The following is a 19,298-nucleotide window of genomic DNA, read 5'->3' on the forward strand; positions in this document are numbered from 1 at the left end:
TTTCCAAGTGGGACGGCCTGTCGCACCGGATCAAATCTCACATGATCTCCTTGACTCAGGAGGTTCTTCTGTCACTGAGCTGGTGGCTTCAGGACCGACAATTGAGCAGGGGTCGTCCCTTCTGGCTCTCCAACTGGGTCCTCCAAACGACGGATGCCAGTCTGCAGGGTTGGGGCGCAGTGTTGGAGCAACACTCTCTACAGGGTCGGTGGACCAGGGAGGAATCTCTCCTCCCGATAAATATTCTGGAGTTGCGGGCAGTGTTCAATGCTCTGAAACTGGCCCTGCTTGTGGTACAGAACAGGCCTGTTCAAGAACAGTCAGACAACGCCACCACGGTGGCGTACATAAATCATCAAGGTGGCACTCGAAGCCGCATGGCAATGATGGAGGTGTCAAATATTCTCCAAGGGGTGGAATGCCATCTGCCAGCCATATTGGCAGTGTTCATTACGGGGGTCCTCAACTGGGAAGCGGACTTCCTCAGTCATCAGGACGTACACGCCGGAGAGTGGAGTCTTCATCTGGAAGTCTTTCAACTCCTAGTGGACAAGTGGGGCCTACCAGATGTAGACAAGATGGCGTCTCAACACAATCACAAGGTTCCGATCTACGGAGCAAGGGCAAGGGATCCTCAAGCAGCGTATGTGGACGCACTGGCAATTCCATGGAACTTTTGGCTGCCATACATGTTCCCTCCAGTGTCACACCTGCCCATGGTAATTCGGAAGTTCAAGCAAGAAGGAGGAATACTACTTCTAATCGCCCCAGCATGGCCCAGACGGCATTGGTTCTCACACCCGCAGGGTCTTTTGATAGAGCGTCCTCTTCTACTTCCTCAACGCCCAGACCTCCTCATTCAGGGCCCTTGTGTCTACCAGGATCTGGCCCGACTGGCTTTGACGGCGTGGCTCTTGAAGCTTCACTCCTGCGGGCCAAAGGATTCTGTGAGGCAGTCATTCAAACTATGTTGAAAGCCCGTAAACCAGCTTCGGCTCGGATTTATTATAGGGTTGGAATTCATAATTGACATGGTGTGCTGCTAAGAACTATGATGCATACAAGTTCAGTACTGCCAAACTTTTGGATTTTCTGCAACAAGGCCTGGACTTAGGCCTTCGTCTGGCCTCCCTCAAGGTTCATATTTCTGCCTTGTCGGTATGGTTTCAGAGACAAATTGCGTCTCTGACTGACGTTCATACTTTCACTCAGGGTGTTTTATGGATTCAGCCTCCCTATGTTCTTCCTGTGGCTCCATGGGACCTGTCTGTTGTTCTGAATGCCCTACAAGAGTCTCCATTTGAACCTCTTGTGTCTGTGGACCTTAAATGGCTTACGCTTAAGGTCTTGTTTTTGTTGGCTATTGCCTCCGCTAGAAGGGTGTCGGACTTAGGTGCTTTGTCCTGTCGTTCACCCTTTCTGATTTTTCACAGTGACCGTGTGGTTCTTAGAACTCGCCCTGGTTATCTACCGAAGGTGGTGTCATCTTTCCACCTTAACCAAGAGATTGTGGTTCCGGCCTTTATCTCTCCTGGTTTGTCCTCCAAAGAGCAGTCTTTGGATGTGGTACGGGCTCTCCATATATATGTGGAGAGAACTGCCTCTATCAGGAGGTCTGATTCTCTCTTTGTCCTTTTTGGTTTTCACAAACGTGGCTGGCCTGCGAAGAAGCAAACTTTGGTCAGATGGATTAGAATGGTGATTGCACAAGCTTATGCACATGCTAGACTACCAGATCCTACTGCTATCAAGGCCCATTCTACTCTGTCTGTTGGACCTTCTTGGGCGGCCCGCCGTGGCGCGTCCCTAGAACAATTGTGCAAGGCGGCTACGTGGTCCTCAGTGAACACGTTCATCAGGTTCTATGCCTTTGATACTTCCACCTTCCAGGATGCTTGTGCCAGCTACAGTGCGTCCCCTCCCATGAGGAACTGCTTTAGGACATCCCCAATGTTATTCCCTGTGGAATACCAGTGTACCCCGATGCACATTAGGCAGGCAGAGTCCCCTTTTTACACATTACGGCAGGAAAAGCACCCCTTTTACACATTACAGCAGCAGAGTCCCCCCTTTACACATTACAGCAGGCAGCAGAGTCCCCTTTTTACACATAATGGCAGGCAGAGTCCCCCACATTAGGCAGGCAGAGTCCCCTTTACACATTAGGCAGGCAGAGTCCCCTTTTTACACATTACAGCAGCAGAGTCCCCCTTTTTACACATTATGGCAGAAAAAGCACCCCTTTTAAACATTATGGCAGCAGGGTCCCCCTTTTATACTTTACGGCAGGCAGAGTCCCCCTTTTATACTTTACGGCAGGCAGAGTCTCCTTTTTACACATTATGGCAGCAGAGTCCCTTATTTACACTTTATGGCAACACAGTCCCACTTTTTTACACATTAGGCAGGCAGAGTCAGAGAGAGAGAGAGCGTAGGCCTCTCCTCTCCTTCTTCCCACCCTAGCTGCAGTCTTCGCAGCGCAGGGCATTGTGGGTGGGCTGGGGCCGGGCTGGGAGAGACATGGTGGGGGGGAGGCTGCCCGGCTTTGGCTTTGAAAGGAGGAGGTGCTTGATAGAGGGGAGGGAAGAGAGTCCCTTCCTCCCTCTCTGGCCGGGCTGCCGTTTAGTTGTTGTTAAGAGAACCAGGGGCTGGGGGGACACTGGCAGCAGGCGTGGGTCTGGCAGCTGCTCCGCTGTAAGTTCCGCCACTGAGTGTACCCAGCTTTACTTACTAACATCCTCCGTTTGTATCTCTCATTGACCCATCTATTGTTACTTTAATTAAAAATCAGCTACCAATGGTGACTGTTCTTCCCAGAGGCCCTTGCAGCAGAGATTATGAACTGGAGTTCTTTGACAAAAACCATTGCTCTGTTTTACTATTATAATATTTTAGCAACACCCAATCAACTTACAGTTGTCATTTTTCTGCCACGATTTATAACATGAATGCTAATATCTCAATGGTTGCTGTAGGTTAGAGATCGTTTGGGCATATTGTATTGTTAAATAAGATACTATATGTAATGGATCCAATTCAAGCTCAATAACCCCACTGCCAATAGCAAACAGTTTATTAATTAAAAATTATCTTTTTTTGTAGACTCGGACACATTTTTAATCTACAGTGAAGAGCACCAGAAGTGTATAGAAGGTCAGAATTCCATCCTCTCAGTTGCTACATGTAACGAAAAGAGCAACACCCAAAAATTCAGGTGGATTTCCGAACATCAGCTTATAAATGTAGAATCTACCCTATGTCTGGCCGCTACAGCAAAGAAAGACATGGCATTAGTGACCTTATACCAATGTGATGGTGCTAGTGAGTTCCAGAAATGGGAATGTCAGAATGATACGATGTTTGGAATCCAGGGAGAAAATCTCCATCTGGACTACGGTGACAAAAAAGTTATTCTTTATAATGGGTCAGGATATTGGAGCCGATGGATAATTTTTGGAACTTCGGATGACCTTTGTGTTAAGACCTATGAAGGTAAGTAGCATATATCTTATATATGGTATACGGTCACTCTCTTTTGTTGGCTGTAGGCTAAATATAGTATCAGGAATGTGCATATTACCTAAAAGATTGAAGGTTAAGAAAATGTAAAGCAAATACATACATCGGTAAACATTTTAAAACCTATTTTTTTACAACTTTTGGCAAGGGGGAGATGTACAGTATTATTGCTGTACGGATCGTGCCACTATAGCTCTTCCTGCTTCACCTCTTTTCTTACAGGTGAAATGCAGAAAATTAGAATATTGTGAAAATGTTAATTTATTTCAGTAATTCAACTTAAAAGGTGAAACTAAAACAGATGGAGACGCTCCTATCTATGGCTCCATCGCAAACATGCACGGCGTGACTAGGCAATCCGTCTGCCTAGTCACGCCAGAAGTGCACAGAGACGCTTCCCATTCCAAGTGTCTCTCTCTGGGCGCGATGGAGACACTCTCCATTCAAGTGAATGGGGCATGTCTCCATCACGGGCGCGCACGCCCGACCAGACAGAAACACTTACAGCGTCCAGGCGTGCCCAGGGGGGCGTGCCTAGTCACAGACGGAGCCACGACTAGAGTGACTACATCTCTATATTATATAGACTCATTACATGCAAAGTGAGATATTTCAAGCCTTTATTTGTTATAACTTTGATGATTGTGGCTTACAGCTTAAGAAAACCCCAAATCCAAAATGTTGTGTCTGCAGGGCCAGAGCTTACGAGAAAGCTCTATCCCTGAGAATCCTCCCCTCACACATCTCAGGATATTGTGTATTTAAAAAAAAAAAAATACCCTGAGAATGTGACTGCACAAGCACCGCTGGCTACCCCTTTCCCTATGCTTACACTTAACTGCACCCAGGGACCGGTGATCTGGTGAAGGCAGCGGACATCTGATTCTGTGCTCCTGCTGTGACCCCCGGTGCAGTAAAGTGAGATGCCAGCTGGCACTTCTCACAACCTGAGTTCACTTTCCTGACCAGATGCCCGGGGGTTACAGAGCACAGCGATCATCTTACCGGCTGCCCTCACCGGATTACGATCACCAGTCCCTTGCTGCAGGTAAGTGTTTTTATTCTGACCTTTTTTTTTACAGTGAGATCAGCCCATGATCTATCCAGGGCCGAAACTAGGGTTTCTGTCACCCGGGGCAAGGCAGTCATTTGGCCCCCCCCCCCCCCCCCCCAATATACAGAAAGACATCCTCCCGTACATCAATACACAGTACGGTACATATATACACAGCCCCTGAATATACACATACCACCCAAATAAACATATATATACATGCACCTGTATATACACTTACCCCAATACACTGTGATTAAATACATCCCTCCTATACTGTATATACAAATTAAGTACCCACCCTGGGTACTCCAGCATACACACACACACACACACCAACACACACACACACACACACACACACACACACACACAACACCGGGTTACGCTGCACTGCTTCAGTACACACACACACTGGGTTGCACTGCACTTCTCCAGCACACACACAGGGTTACACTGAACTGCTCCAACACACATACACACAGGGTTACACTGCACTGCTCTAACACACACAAACAGGGTTACACTGAACTGCTGCAACACATGCACACAGGGTTACACTGCACTGCTCTAACACACACAAACAGGGTTACACTGAACTGCTGCAACACATACACACAGGGTTACACTGAACTGCTCCAACACACATACACACAGGGTTACACTGCACTGCTCTAACACACACAAACAGGGTTACACTGAACTGCTGCAACACACATACACACAGGGTTACACTGCACTGCTCTAACACACACAAACAGGGTTACACTGAACTGCTGCAACACATACACACAGGGTTACACTGCACTGCTCTAACACACACAAACAGGGTTACACTGAACTGCTCCAACACACATACACACAGGGTTACACTGCACTGCTCCAGCACACATACACACAGGGTTACACTGCACTGCTCTAACACACACAAACAGGGTTACACTGAACTGCTGCAACACATACACACAGGGTTACACTGAACTGCTCCAACACACATACACACAGGGTTACACTGCACTGCTCTAACACACACAAACAGGGTTACACTGAACTGCTGCAACACACATACACACAGGGTTACACTGCACTGCTCTAACACACACAAACAAGGTTACACTGAACTGCTCCAACACACATACACACAGGGTTACACTGCACTGCTCCAGCACACATACACACAGGGTTACACTGCACTGCTCTAACACACACAAACAGGGTTACACTGAACTGCTGCAACACATACACACAGGGTTACACTGAACTGCTCCAACACACATACACACAGGGTTACACTGCACTGCTCTAACACACACAAACAGGGTTACACTGAACTGCTGCAACACACATACACACAGGGTTACACTGCACTGCTCTAACACACACAAACAAGGTTACACTGAACTGCTCCAACACACATACACACAGGGTTACACTGCACTGCTCCAGCACACATACACACAGGGTTACACTGCACCGCTCCAACACACATACACACAGGGTTGCACTGCACTGCTCCAACATGCACACACAGGGTTACACTGCACTGCTCCAGTTCACTCACAGGGTTACACTGCACTGCTCCATCAGACACACACTGGGTAACACTGAACTGCGCCAGCACATGCATGCACACACACACAGGGTTACACTGCACTGCTCCAACACTCATACACACAGGGTGACACTGCACTGCTCCAACACACAGAGGCGGAACTACCGGCAGTGCAGGCAGTGCACTGCACTGGGGCCCGCCTCTGTCCAGGGGCCCAAGCATGTAATGATTCAAACTGACTCATTACATGCCGCTGTGCGCTGCGGGCAACCGCTGCCCGCAGCGCACAGCCGCCAGGCGAAGAGAGGAGAGGAGAGGAGCAGCGGTACTACAGACGGGGGAAGGAGGAGGAGGGAGGCTGAGAAGGGAGCCGCAGCAGCGCTTTGTTACTGGTGGAGGCGCTGCTGCTGCTGCCCCTCTGCTTCCCTATAGGCTGTCTTCCGAGAACAGCCTATAGGGAAGCAGAGGGGCAGCAGCAGCAGCGCCTCCACCAGTAACACAGCGCTGCTGCGGCTCCCTTCTCAGCCTCCCTCCTCCTCCTTCTCTCCAGCCCGGGAATCGTCTCTGACGCTGCACCGAGGAGCCTGAGCCAGCGGAGAGGGTAAGTATAATTCTTCTTTCTTTCTTTCTTTCTTTCTTTCTTTCTTTCTTTCTTTCTTTCTTTCTTTCTTTCTTTCTTTCTTTCTTTCTTTCTTTCTTTCCTTCTTTCCTTCTTTCTTTCTTTCTTTCCTTCTTTCCTTCTTTCTTGTGCCTGCCTGCCGCACTGTGTAAAAATGGGGGACTACCTGCCGCACTGTGTAAAAATGGGGGACTACCTGCCGCACTGTGTAAAAATGGGGGACTACCTGCCGCAATGTGTAAAAAGGGGGGCATACCTGCCGCAATGTGTAAAAAGGGGGGACTGCCTGCAGCAATGTGTAAAAAGGGGGGACTGCCTGCCGCAATGTGTAAAAAGGGGGGACTGCCTGCCGCAATGTGTAAAAAGGGGGGACTGCCTGCCGCAATGTGTAAAAAGGGGGAACTGCCTGCCGCAATGTGTAAAAAGGGGGAATCAGCCTGCCGCAATGTGTAAAAATGGGGGACTGCCTGCCGCTATGTGTAAAAAGGGGTAATCTGCCCGACGCAATGTGTAAAAAGGGGAATCTGCCTGCCGTAATGTGTAAAAAAGGGGGACTGCCTGACGCTATGTGTAAAACAGGGGGACTGCCTGACGCTATGTGTAAAAATGGGGAATCTGCCTGCTGCTATGTGTAAAAATGGGGAATCTGCCTGCCGTAATGTGTAAAAATGGGGACGCTGTCTGCCGTAATGTGTAACAAGGGCACGCTGTCTGCCGTAATGTGTAAAAATGGGGACGCTGTCTGCCGTAATGTGTAACAAGGGCACGCTGTCTGCCGTAATGTGTAACAAGGGCACGCTGTCTGCCGTAATGTGTAACAAGGGCACGCGGTCTGCCGTAATGTGTAACAAGGGCACGCTGTCTGCCGTAATGTGTAAAAAGGGCACGCTGTCTGCCGCTATGTGTAACAAGGGCACGCTGTCTGCTGTAATGTGTAAAAAGGGCACGCTGTCTGCCGTAATGTGTAACAAGGGCACGCGGTCTGCCGTTATGTGTAAAAAGGGCACGCTGTCTGCTGTAATGTGTAAAAAGAGGAATCTGTTCGCTGTAAGGTGTAAAAGGGTCTCTACCTGGTGTAGTGGTGCTACTGTGCGGCGTAATTTGAATAATGGAGACTACTGTGTTGGTATTATTTTGTGGCCACACCCCTTCCCCACGAAGCCACGCCACTATGTATTTTTGCGCGCGCCTACGGCGCGCACTGCCCCTGGGGTGGACTTGGATGGGGGGGGGCCAAAGCATTTTGTCGCACCTGGGCCCACCGCTTGCTTGTTCCGCCACTGCCAACACACATACACAAAGGGTTACACTGCACTGCTTCAACACACACACGCACACAGGGTTACACTGCACTGCTCCAACACACACACACACACACACACACACACACACACACACACACACACACACTCAGGGTTACACTGCCCTGCTCACACACACTAGGTTAAAGTACAACACTGCACACACACATATTATACATATATAGCTGTCCGCCTCTCCCTACCTTTACATACATCTAGTGATGATCAGTCAGGGCCCCCGTCCTCTCCGTTTCTGAAGATGCCCGTCACACACACACACCGCTGGCAGATGATTATGTGAGTGTGAAGTGGCGCCTCTGTGTTTCCGGAAGCAGACTCTAACGGAGCATCCTGGCGCAGCGGAGCGGGGAGGCGCGACTTCAGCCCTGCGCCGTCCTACACTGCATGTTTCCGCTTACCGCCCGCGCCGGCGCCCTCTCTCATTCCGCGCCCAGGTCGCGTGCCCCCCTAGCCCCCCCCTAGTTTCGGCCCTGATCTATCAGACACACATGTCTGTTCACCGGCCGCTTCAGAGGCTCTGCTTTCCCTGACAGCCCGGAATGTGATCCCAACTTATTCTGCACTGAATATGTTAAGAGATCCTTTGCATGAACTTCCCAGCCAAACGCTTACATACTTTTGGAACCTGTAGGTTAGAAATGGACTCTTTGAGCAGAGTGATACAGTAGCTGCATAGTGTGTGTGCAGTGATTTGTGCCAATCACATATGGGAAAACTTTCTCTCATTTATTTAGTGTTAGAACCATATTCTTGAACTTCTTCAGCTGTTCTTGTGAATCCATATATAAGCAATAAGTATGTTACCAAAACATCTACTTTTCTTTTACTTAGACATACTGTATAGGGCGTTATTCAAATGATATATCACGCCCAATCTCCTTTCTAAAATGATCTCCCTTATTGCGCATATCGTGCCCATAGTAATCAGGTTTAGCTGTGCAAAGGGTTGGGTGCCTTGCTACCCCGGGAGGTAGCAAGCATAAATCTTACCACGTCCCCCGAGGGCAGAAACAGAATGGGTGTGGAAGGGGGTGAAAAAAATTAAATACCGCCCCTAATAGTATGTTACCAAAAACATTTACTTTTCTATCATCCAATGATATCATGTACGTTTTTCTTGCGGTGCCACTGAAATAGTTTGTTTGGTCTTTTCATAAAAGACACCAGTAGAATATCTGCAGAAGGCAATGGTGGCATGCACTCTCTGAAGCAGATTAATACTGTAAGGGGACTGTTCATAAGGTCTGGGCCAGTGAGGAAGGTGTCAGTTACCAGCGCACCTGTAAAATGATGCTTGTTCTTCCTCCTGACTTTCCTATTTAGCTTTTATACAAGATTCATCCACTCCATCTGCATTCCATCACAAACTTACTGTAAATTAGGTCCTGATGCAGTGATTTAATGTCCACTATCAAGAGCATCTGGGTCAATTTGAGGGCCCTGGCGGGGAGTAGCCACACCATGTCTGCCTCCACCTGGGCCCTTCAGACAAGCACGGGCTTGGGCGATTAGTATCACCCCTCTTGCGTCCCTGCAACTGTCAACAAAGACCTTTAACTGCAATGTCCACAAGGAGCCCAGATAAGAAAATATTTACTTTACCCATGTAATAAATTATAATGCTTCTCAGAGACTTTGAAATAGTACATATTATTAGTTGTTATTATTGTTGTTTTCTTTTTATTGCATCAACATACTATATATGGCGGTATCCTATTAGCAGCGGTACTTTACCGCTGCTAATAGAATCACTGGGGTGTTATCTTATTAGCCCTGATGCCGACACTTATCGGGGATTAGCATAATTCGCGATAAGGGGCCACCAGAGCGCGATAACACATGGGATCGGGGGCTTATCAAAATGTCCGGATATCGCAATTTATGAACTTTGGTCATTATTGCGGGTCCATTTTCGGCCGATCAAAACGGCCTCTAATTGGATACCGCAATAGCCATCATTCATAAATCACGATATCCGGACGTTTTGATCAGCCAAAATCACATTGGGACTAATACCACCCTTAGCACTAAACATTGAGGGGACCATGATACAAAGAAATAATCTACAATGACATGAAACAGAAAGTAATGGTGTGCATGCCAGCTGACAATCTACATTAAGTAAGAGTTACGGAGTAGACGGATACATAAGATAGCGGCAGAGGCGTCACCAGCTGTGATAACACCCGGTGCGCATTCTGCACCATCTCCCCCACGCTGGAGGTGGAGCCATCCAAAATGGGGACATGGTCTAATAAAAGAGGGCATGGCCTCGCAGGGATCTCCGTTTCTTCACTCTGGGGTGGTGTCCACCATCGCCGGAGATGCTGGCTACCCCTGGAGACTGGGCTGAGTGCAATGCCGGCTCTTCAGGCTTGAGAAATGGTCAAGAACGTGGCAACTACAGTTTAATGCTAAAAATGCTAAATCATGCACTTGGGTCTCAAAAACCCAAAGGCTAAATATAGTATCAAGAGTACTATAATGGAAACTACTGAGGAGGAAAGGGATTTAGGAGTCACTATTTCAAGTAACTTAGAGGCAGGGAACAATGCAACAAAGCAATGAGAAAGGCAAGTCAGATGCTTGGTTGCATAGGGGGAGGAATCAGTGGCAGGAAAAAAGAAGTAATAATGCCACTGTATAGGTCATTGGTACGGCCTCATCTGGAGTACTGTGTCCAGTACTGCATGCCATACTGTATCTCCAGAAGGATATAAATACATTAGAGAGTGTACAAAGAAGGGCAACTAAAATGGTGCATGGCCTACATCACAAAACTTACCCGGAAAGGCTAAAAGATCTTAACATGTATAGTTTGGAGGACAGAAGGGAAAGGGGGGACATGATAGAAACTTTCAAATATATCAAGGTTCTTATCAAAGTTCAGAAGGGAAACATTCTTCAAAAGAAGAGAAGTATTAGAACTCGAGGACATACACTGAGACTGGAGGGGGGGGAGGTTCAGGGGAAATTTAAGGAAACATTACTTCACAGAAATGGTAGTGGATAAGTGGAATAGCCTCCCACCAGAGGTGGTAGAGGCTAAGACTGTAGAGCAATTTAAACATGCTTGGGATAGGCATATGAACATCCTTACAAAGAATTAAGGTTCAAAGAGGGTTGAGATTACCTAAAGGATAAAAAAGGGGCAGACTAGATGGGCCAAGTGGTTCTTATCTGCCATCAAATTCTATGTTTCTATGTATGACAGGAGACGAGTGCTGCAGAGGAATATCACCCTGCAGCACTGCAGAAGAGCCGGCACTGTGGTGTCACCCCTTCCGAGAGTGGCACCCAGCTTGTAACACCACTGGATACGCAGCACACTGGACTAATTGTAGCTGTTGGGGATACATACCTATAGATACATGCACTGTTTTAGTTGCTGACTCCAGCTAATTGGTTATTACAGGCCCTGTGCTAGTTGCTGACTACAAATGATTAAATGTTATAGGCACTGTGCTAGGTCCAGGTGATTGATGAGTACACGCACTGTCCTTATTCCTTTCTCCAGATGCTTTGTGTTTATAGATACTGTGCTAGTTCCAGACTCCAAGATATTGATGATGATTATAGAAACTGATCTAGTTCCTGTCTCCAGGTGATTGGTGATTATAGGCACTGTGCTAGTTCCTTGCTCCAGGTGATTTATGATTATATGCACTTTTCCAGTTCCAGGTTATTGGTGAGGACTGGTGCTTTGTGTTTATAGCCACTGTGCTAGTTCTTGACTCCAGGTGATTGGTGAGTGCAGGCACTGTGCTAGTTACTGACTTCAGGTGATTGGTGAGTGCAAGCACTGTGCTAGTTCCTGACTCCACCAGATGATTGGTGAGTGCAGGCACTGTGCTAGTTCCTTACTCCAGGTGATTGGTGAGTGCAGGAACTGTGTTAGTTCCTTACTCCTGGTGATTGGTGAGTGCAGGAACTGTGCTAGTTACTGACTCCAGGTGATTGGTGAGTGCAGGCACTGTGCTAGTTACTGACTCCAGGTGATTGAGTGCAGGCACTGTGTTAGTTACTGACTCCAGGTGATTGGTGAGTGCTGGCACTGTGCTAGTTCTAGTTCCGGGTGATTGATGGTAACAGGCACTGTGCTAATTCCTTACTCCAGGTGCTTGGTGTTTGTAGGCACTGTGCTAGCCCCTAACTCCAGTTGATGGATGATTATAGGCACTGAGCTGCTTCCAGGTTATTGGAGATTGCAGACACTGTGCTAGTTCCTTATAGTCACTGTGCTAGTCCTTGGCTTACACTCATAATTGCAGGCTTGATCTGGCAGTTGGTGATTAAAGACACTTCTAGTTTCTCCTTTAAGTATGTTGGTAACTATAGCGCCAGTTCTTGGCTCTGGGCGTTGGAGATTATAGGCCTGGTGCTAGTTCCTGATTCCAGATCCAGATTGTAGAGTATACATTATTTCTCTCCAGATAATTTTTTTTTTTTTTTATGGGCAGTTACTGCTTGCAGGATTTCCAGCTCCATGTAAGTTTGGATCTGCATGGCATATCCCAGACTGCCAACTATCGCCATTGATACAACATTTATCTTATATAAAACAGTTTAACCATATTTGCAGATCCTGTATAAGTCTTTTGAAGATCCAATACAAACAAAGAGTGAGGAAGTTTTAAAGTATAGAATTAAAAGATATACAGTACATTCAGGATACCGGCTGAATACCAAAGCAGGAATTCCGATACCCGTCAGAACACTAACACCGGAATCCAGAACAGTTCAGGATCCTGAAACTGGAATCCCAACAACCGGAATCCTGCAGGTAAGTATAGCCAGGAGGGTTAGGGATAGGCTCCAGGTGGGGGATGGTTAGGTTTAGGCACTAAGGGCTGAGGTAAGGGTTAGGCTGAGGAAAGGGGGGAGGGTTAGGTTTAGGCACTGAGGGGGGAGGTTATGGTTAGACTGTGGTAAGGGAGGGTTAGGGTTAGGGGGTGGGGAGGAGTTAAAATACTTACCTCACCCCTGTCGGGATCTTGAACATCGGGATGCCAGCATCATTATTATAACTGCCAGCACCCCGTCCGTTGGGATTGCATTCCAGTCCCATCCAAATTATCTTTGAGCAGTGAATAAATGTGCAAAACTGATCACTGAGTGTGTATATTTCTAAAATAACTTTGATCTGTAGTTTATGAGATAAATTATATGTAAAACTGAAAATTCAAGCACAAGCCTAATCGGACCTAACCGCTGTTGTCCATATACAGTATATTGCAGATGGTGAGATAGTAACTGAGCAGACCTTGAGTAGGGGAGTCAGTCCTGCCTGAACATGACACATAGGTTTTTCATAGAGGTCACAGAAAACCTTTTTGTTTCTGGATGAGTAAAATACGTGTAGTGTTGCCCAACTAGTCCACTTGTCTTTAAAGATTTCTTTATATTTTTTAGAAATAATGTATCTTTTATTGAAGGGCCAGTAAAACATAATCTTTCATTGTTCTGAGATATTGTTATTAAGACCGTGCTTACCCTTATCATTGGTGGAAACCTCTTGGCTTGTCTGGGTCATATAACTTTGTTGCACTCTACTGCTAGGTCTCTCTTTCACACCAAAAAAAGAGATTATCATGGTTGAAAAGGATACATAACCATAGTTTAACACAATTTATTTGCATTCAATGACATTTCCTGGTGTATACTGTTAATGTTGCCAACTATCAACAAACAGAGTTCATTGGGGGAGATGTACTAAGCCTTCAAACATGATAAATTGCACAGTAATAAAGTACCAGCCAATCAGCTTCTAACTGCCATGTTGCAGGCTGGGTTTGAAAAAAGACAGGAGCTGGTTGGTTGGTACTTTATCACTGTGCAGTTGATCACTTTTCAAGGCTTAGTACATATGGCCCATTGTGAGGGCAAAGCTTACATACATTTAGCATGTCTCTGTATTCCAGTATATGCTGTAGAGAATCCAGATGTAATATTTAAAATGATATAGATTATTGATAGGAACATAATCAGACTTTACATACTGTATCAATTACAGTACTTTCTGTTTCTGACCAGTTCTATTTTTTAATGAATGAAAATGCCCAGCTCCTCAAATCCAAACCATGTTGTAATATTATATTCCGCAGAATTATACACTCTAAAGGGAAATTCTAATGGTCAGCCCTGCGTGTTCCCCTTCAAATATAATTCCCAGTGGTATGTGGATTGCACGCTTGCAGGAAGCCCCATAAGAAGGCTCTGGTGCTCTACGACTGCAGATTTTGACAAAGACAAGTTATTTGGATTCTGTCCATCTAAAGGTAAGTGTAACCTTCATTCACAGATTCATACCAAGATGTGGGGGAAATTCAAGGCTATACTTGTGGCAGACTAATGTATTTTTATATACGTGTAAGATGTGACAGATGTGTTCTGCTTGGGACGTGTTTAGAAGCCACTTACTGGACGCAGACACATAAAAATGTCTTTTTTTTTCTTTTTACTTACATGGTGCCAAGGAGGTACACATAACAAAAGCCACAAGCCAAATATCTATGGCAGCAAGCTTTGGGGGTCAGGATAATTAAGGACATTCCTTATTAACAAGCCAAATGTTCTGATGTAGAAGCCTAGATTAATGATACCAAACCCTGCAGTAGATCTAATAATGCTTAAAAGGGGATGTAGTCACCAGTGGCATCACAAGGCGGGTGCGGGGGGTGCATCCGGCACCCGGGTGTGACACCAAAATGTAGGCTCCTTTGCAGTGACAGGAGCCGGGTGCTGCAGCGTGAAAGTCTTCTACAGCACTCAGCTCCTGTCATAGAAGAGGAGCTGATAGCGGTGGGAGATATTTGGCATATGTTCATTATTGTGTCCATAAGGGATGAGGAGAGTGTCAATTCAGGGGCAGCCTTAGGCAGCAGACCGGCTCAGCACACCCTGGCTGAGAAGTGCTGTTAATGTAAAGAACCTGAGTGGCTCATGACCTGGTGCTCTAAGATGGGATATTTGGTGCAACTGAAGCAATAGTAAGAAAGGACACATTTTGTGAACTTTTAGTGAACACTTGGGGAACCTACCACCATGGGATAAGGGGGAAGGTGGGTTGGGGGAGCAGGATGGGTGACTAGGACTCACCTATGCCTTTTGCTAACGTGAAGTTTTGTTTGCGCAGTAATCCTGTACTTACGAAGTTTGCAAAATACTTTGCTTATACTTCACTTATTGCTACTGTAGTGTGCTGCGTTTAAATATTATATAGGCCCTCATTCCGAGTTGTTCGCTCGCAAGCTGATTTTAGCAGCATTGCACACGCTAAGCCGCCACCTACTGGGAGTGAATCTTAGCTTCTTAAAATTGCAAACGAAAGATTCTCAAAATTGCGATTACACACCTCTTAGCAGTTTCTGAGTAGCTCCACACTTACTCGGCATCTGCGATCAGTTCAGTGCTTGTTGTTCCTGGTTTGACGTCACAAACACACCCAGCGTTCGCCCAGACACTCCTCCGTTTCTCCGGCCACTCCCACGTTTTTCCCAGAAACGGTAGCGTTTTTTCACACACACACCCATAAAACGGCCAGTTTCCGCCCAGAAACTTCCTGTCAATCACATTACGATCACCAGAACGATGAAAAAGCCGTGAGTAAAAATCCTAACTGCATAGCAAATTTACTTGGCGCAGTCGCACTGCGGACATTGCGCATGCGCACTAAGTGGAAAATTGCTGCAATGCGAAAAAATTTACTGAGCGAACAACTCGGAATGACCACCATAGATTCATATTGCTGTTTCCTTTAATTAGATGTTTTGTAGGGAGTCTGACTTGAAAAGTGTTGGTCTTAGTTTAGTAGGATCTTCCAAGCAATATAGTGATGACCAATTTCAAGGTTAAGGTTGTCATGGGTTAATAGATGAAGGTAAACAAGATTTTTGTGATACCAGTTAGATCTCTTTCTCTGACTACATCTGGGGGACACTTCTTAACCATGCGGTTAGTGAAGGATAGAGTCGTCATCACTTAATGACTCTTAATAACTCCTTTGCTATATATAGGGGGTCATTCCGACCCGTTCACATGCAGCAGTTCTTCGCTGCGGTGCAAACGGTTCGGAACTGCGGCTGCGCAGCGCTCACATTGCGCATGCGTGTCGTTGCCCAGCGACGGTCGTTGCCCAGCGATGGCCGTCGCCGGGCAACGACGCCAGGACCGATGAAAGTGATCGCAGGCGCGATCGCAAGAAGATTGAAAGCGGGAAGGAGGATCGGGGCGTCTACTCACCGTTTCCCAGGCATGGTAAGTCAAACGCAGGCGTGTCCAAGCGTTTGGAGGGCGGATGTCTGACGTCACAGCCGGGACCTTCATCACTGGATCCGTTGCACTGGTAAGTAGCTTCAGAGCTGGTCTTGTTTTGCTTGAAACTATTTTAGCTTAGCAGGGCTGCACATGCGATCGCAGCCCTGCTATGCTAAAATATACTCCCCCATAGGCGGCGTCAGGCACGAGCAGCAAAAAGTTGCTACGTGTGATCAACTCGGAATGACCCCCATAATCTCCTCCCCTCCAGCACTCCTCAGTTTGAACTTAAAAAGGCTCAAGGATAGGTTGAAGAAAAAGCGATTTGCATCCTTTCATATATACAACCAACATGAGAGAGAAGGAAGTGTCCCCCAGATGAAGTCAGAGAAAGATATATAACTGATAAGTACCAAAAAATCTTGTTTCTCTTTCCTTCATATGGGGGACAATCCTTAATCATGTACAAAAGCTGCCCATAGGGAAGGATGCGAACAGACTTTCTGAAGTTAATACTTTATGCCAGTGGCGGAACTAGAGAATGGTGGGCTCAGGTGCAACAATATGCATTGGGCCCCCCTCCCATATTATAAATAGGTGAAGCGCATCACCCAGAAAATGGTGTTTTGTCTCACGGAGAAGGGTGTCGCCATACAATAGTACTCTAAAGTCACATTATGCCACACAGTAGAGAGCATTATACACCTTACATCAAACAATAGAGAGCCTTATACACGTTGCGCCACACAGTAGAGAGCCTTATACACATTACGCCACACAGTAGAGATCCTTATACACGGTACATCACACAGTAAAAGCCTTATACATGTTATGCCACACAGTAGAGAGCCTTATACACGGTATGCCACACAGTAGAGAGCCTTATACACGTTACGTCACACAGTAGAGAGCCTATAACACGTTACATCACACAGTAGAGATCCTTGTACACGGTACGCCACACAGTAGATAGTCTTATACCCGTTACGCCACACAGTAATGAGCCTTATACACGTTGTGTCACACAGTAGAGAGCATTATAGACGTTACTTCACACAGTAGAGAGCCTTATACATGTTACGCCACACAGTAGAGATCCGTATACACGTTACGTCACACAGTAGAGAGCCTTATACACGTTACGCCACACAGTAGAGATCCTTATACACATTATGTCACACAGTAGAGAGCCTTATACACGTTACGTCACACAGTAGAGATCCTTATATACGTTACGTCACACAGTAGAGATCCTTGTACACGTTATGTCACACAGTAGAGCGCCTTATACACGTTATGTCACACAGTAGAGATCCTTATACACGTTATGTCACACAGTAGAGAGCCTTATACACGTTACGTCACACAGTAGAGAGCCTTATACACGTTACGTCACACAGTAGAGAGCCTTATACACGTTACGTCACACAGTAGAGATCCTTGTACACGTTATGTCACACAGTAGAGATCCTTATACACGTTACATCACACAGTAGAGAGCCTTATACACGTTACGTCACACAGTAGAGATCCTTATACACATTACGTCACACAGTAGAGATCCTTATACACGTTACACAGTAGAGATCCTTATACACGTAATGCCACACAGTAGAGAGTCAGAGAAAGATATATAACTGATAAGTACCAAAAAATCTTGTTTCTCTTTCCTTCATATGGGGGACAATCCTTAATCATGTACAAAAGCTGCCCATAGGGAAGGATGCGAACAGACTTTCTGAAGTTAATACTTTATGCCAGTGGCGGAACTAGAGAATGGTGGGCCCAGGTGCAACAATATGCATTGGGCCCCCCTCCCATATTATAAATAGGTGAAGCGCATCACCCAGAAAATGGTGTTTTGTCTCACGGAGAAGGGTGTCGCCATACAATAGTACTCTAAAGTCACATTACGCCACACAGTAGAGAGCATTATACACCTTACATCAAACAATAGAGAGCCTTATACACGTTGCGCCACACAGTAGAGAGTCTTATACACATTACGCCACACAGTAGAGATCCTTATACACGGCACATCACACAGTAAAAGCTTTATACATGTTATGCCACACAGTAGAGAGCCTTATACACGGTACGCCACACAGTAGAGAGCCTTATACACGTTACGTCACACAGTAGAGAGCCTATAACACGTTACATAACACAGTAGAGATCCTTGTACACGGTACGCCACACAGTAGAGAGTCTTATACACGTTACGCCACACAGTAATGAGCCTTATACACGTTACGTCACACAACAGAGAGCATTATAAACGTTATGTCACACAGTAGAGAGCATTATACACGTTATGCCAGTGTCTACCTGATGTGCACACCAGTGGCGGAACTAGCGAACGGTGGGCCCAGGTGCGACAAAATGCTTTGCTACCCCCCCCATCCCATCCAAGTCCACCCCCTCACCCCTGGAGAGAATCTGGTGAGGGGGACCTGCTCAGGGCCAGATAAATGGATACCTAGCAACAATGCTGTAACTAGACAATTTAGCACTGTGTGCAAGAAATGGCATCGGAGCCCCACCCCTACATGCAAAACAGGGACACTGCGCGCCGTGGGCGCGCGCAAAAAATATAGGGACGTGGCTTCATGGGGAAGGGGTGTGGCCACAAAATAATACCAATTCATATAACGGTGCACAGTAATCTCCATTATTCAAATTATGCCGCACAGTAGCACCACTACACCAGGTAGAGCCCCTTTTACACCTTATGGCGGACAGATTCCCCTTTTTACACATTACGGTAGACAGCGTCCCCTTTTTACACATTACGGCAGACAGCGTCCCCTTTTTACACATTAAGGCAGACAGTGTCCCCTTTTTACACATTAAGGCCGACAATGTCCCCCTTTTTACACATTAAGGCAGACAGCGTCCCCTTTTTACACATTAAAGCAGACAGTGTCCCCCATTTTACACATTACGCCAGACAGAGTCCTTTTTTACACATTACGG

General features: G+C 46.5%; 1 protein-coding gene across 1 annotated transcript in view; it reads left to right on the plus strand.

The window, feature by feature from the left end:
* Positions 1-19,298, plus strand: part of LOC134927295 (macrophage mannose receptor 1-like) — a 425,485-nt gene that overhangs the window by 14,925 nt on the left and 391,262 nt on the right. The window contains exons 2-3 of the mRNA XM_063921541.1: positions 3,103-3,492; positions 14,171-14,344. Of these exons, the coding sequence (XP_063777611.1) occupies positions 3,103-3,492; positions 14,171-14,344 (564 nt within the window). The remainder of the gene's footprint in view (positions 1-3,102; positions 3,493-14,170; positions 14,345-19,298) is intronic.

This window comes from Pseudophryne corroboree, chromosome 5 (genome assembly GCF_028390025.1).
Source record: "Pseudophryne corroboree isolate aPseCor3 chromosome 5, aPseCor3.hap2, whole genome shotgun sequence".
NCBI classification, from domain to species: Eukaryota; Metazoa; Chordata; class Amphibia; order Anura; family Myobatrachidae; genus Pseudophryne; species Pseudophryne corroboree.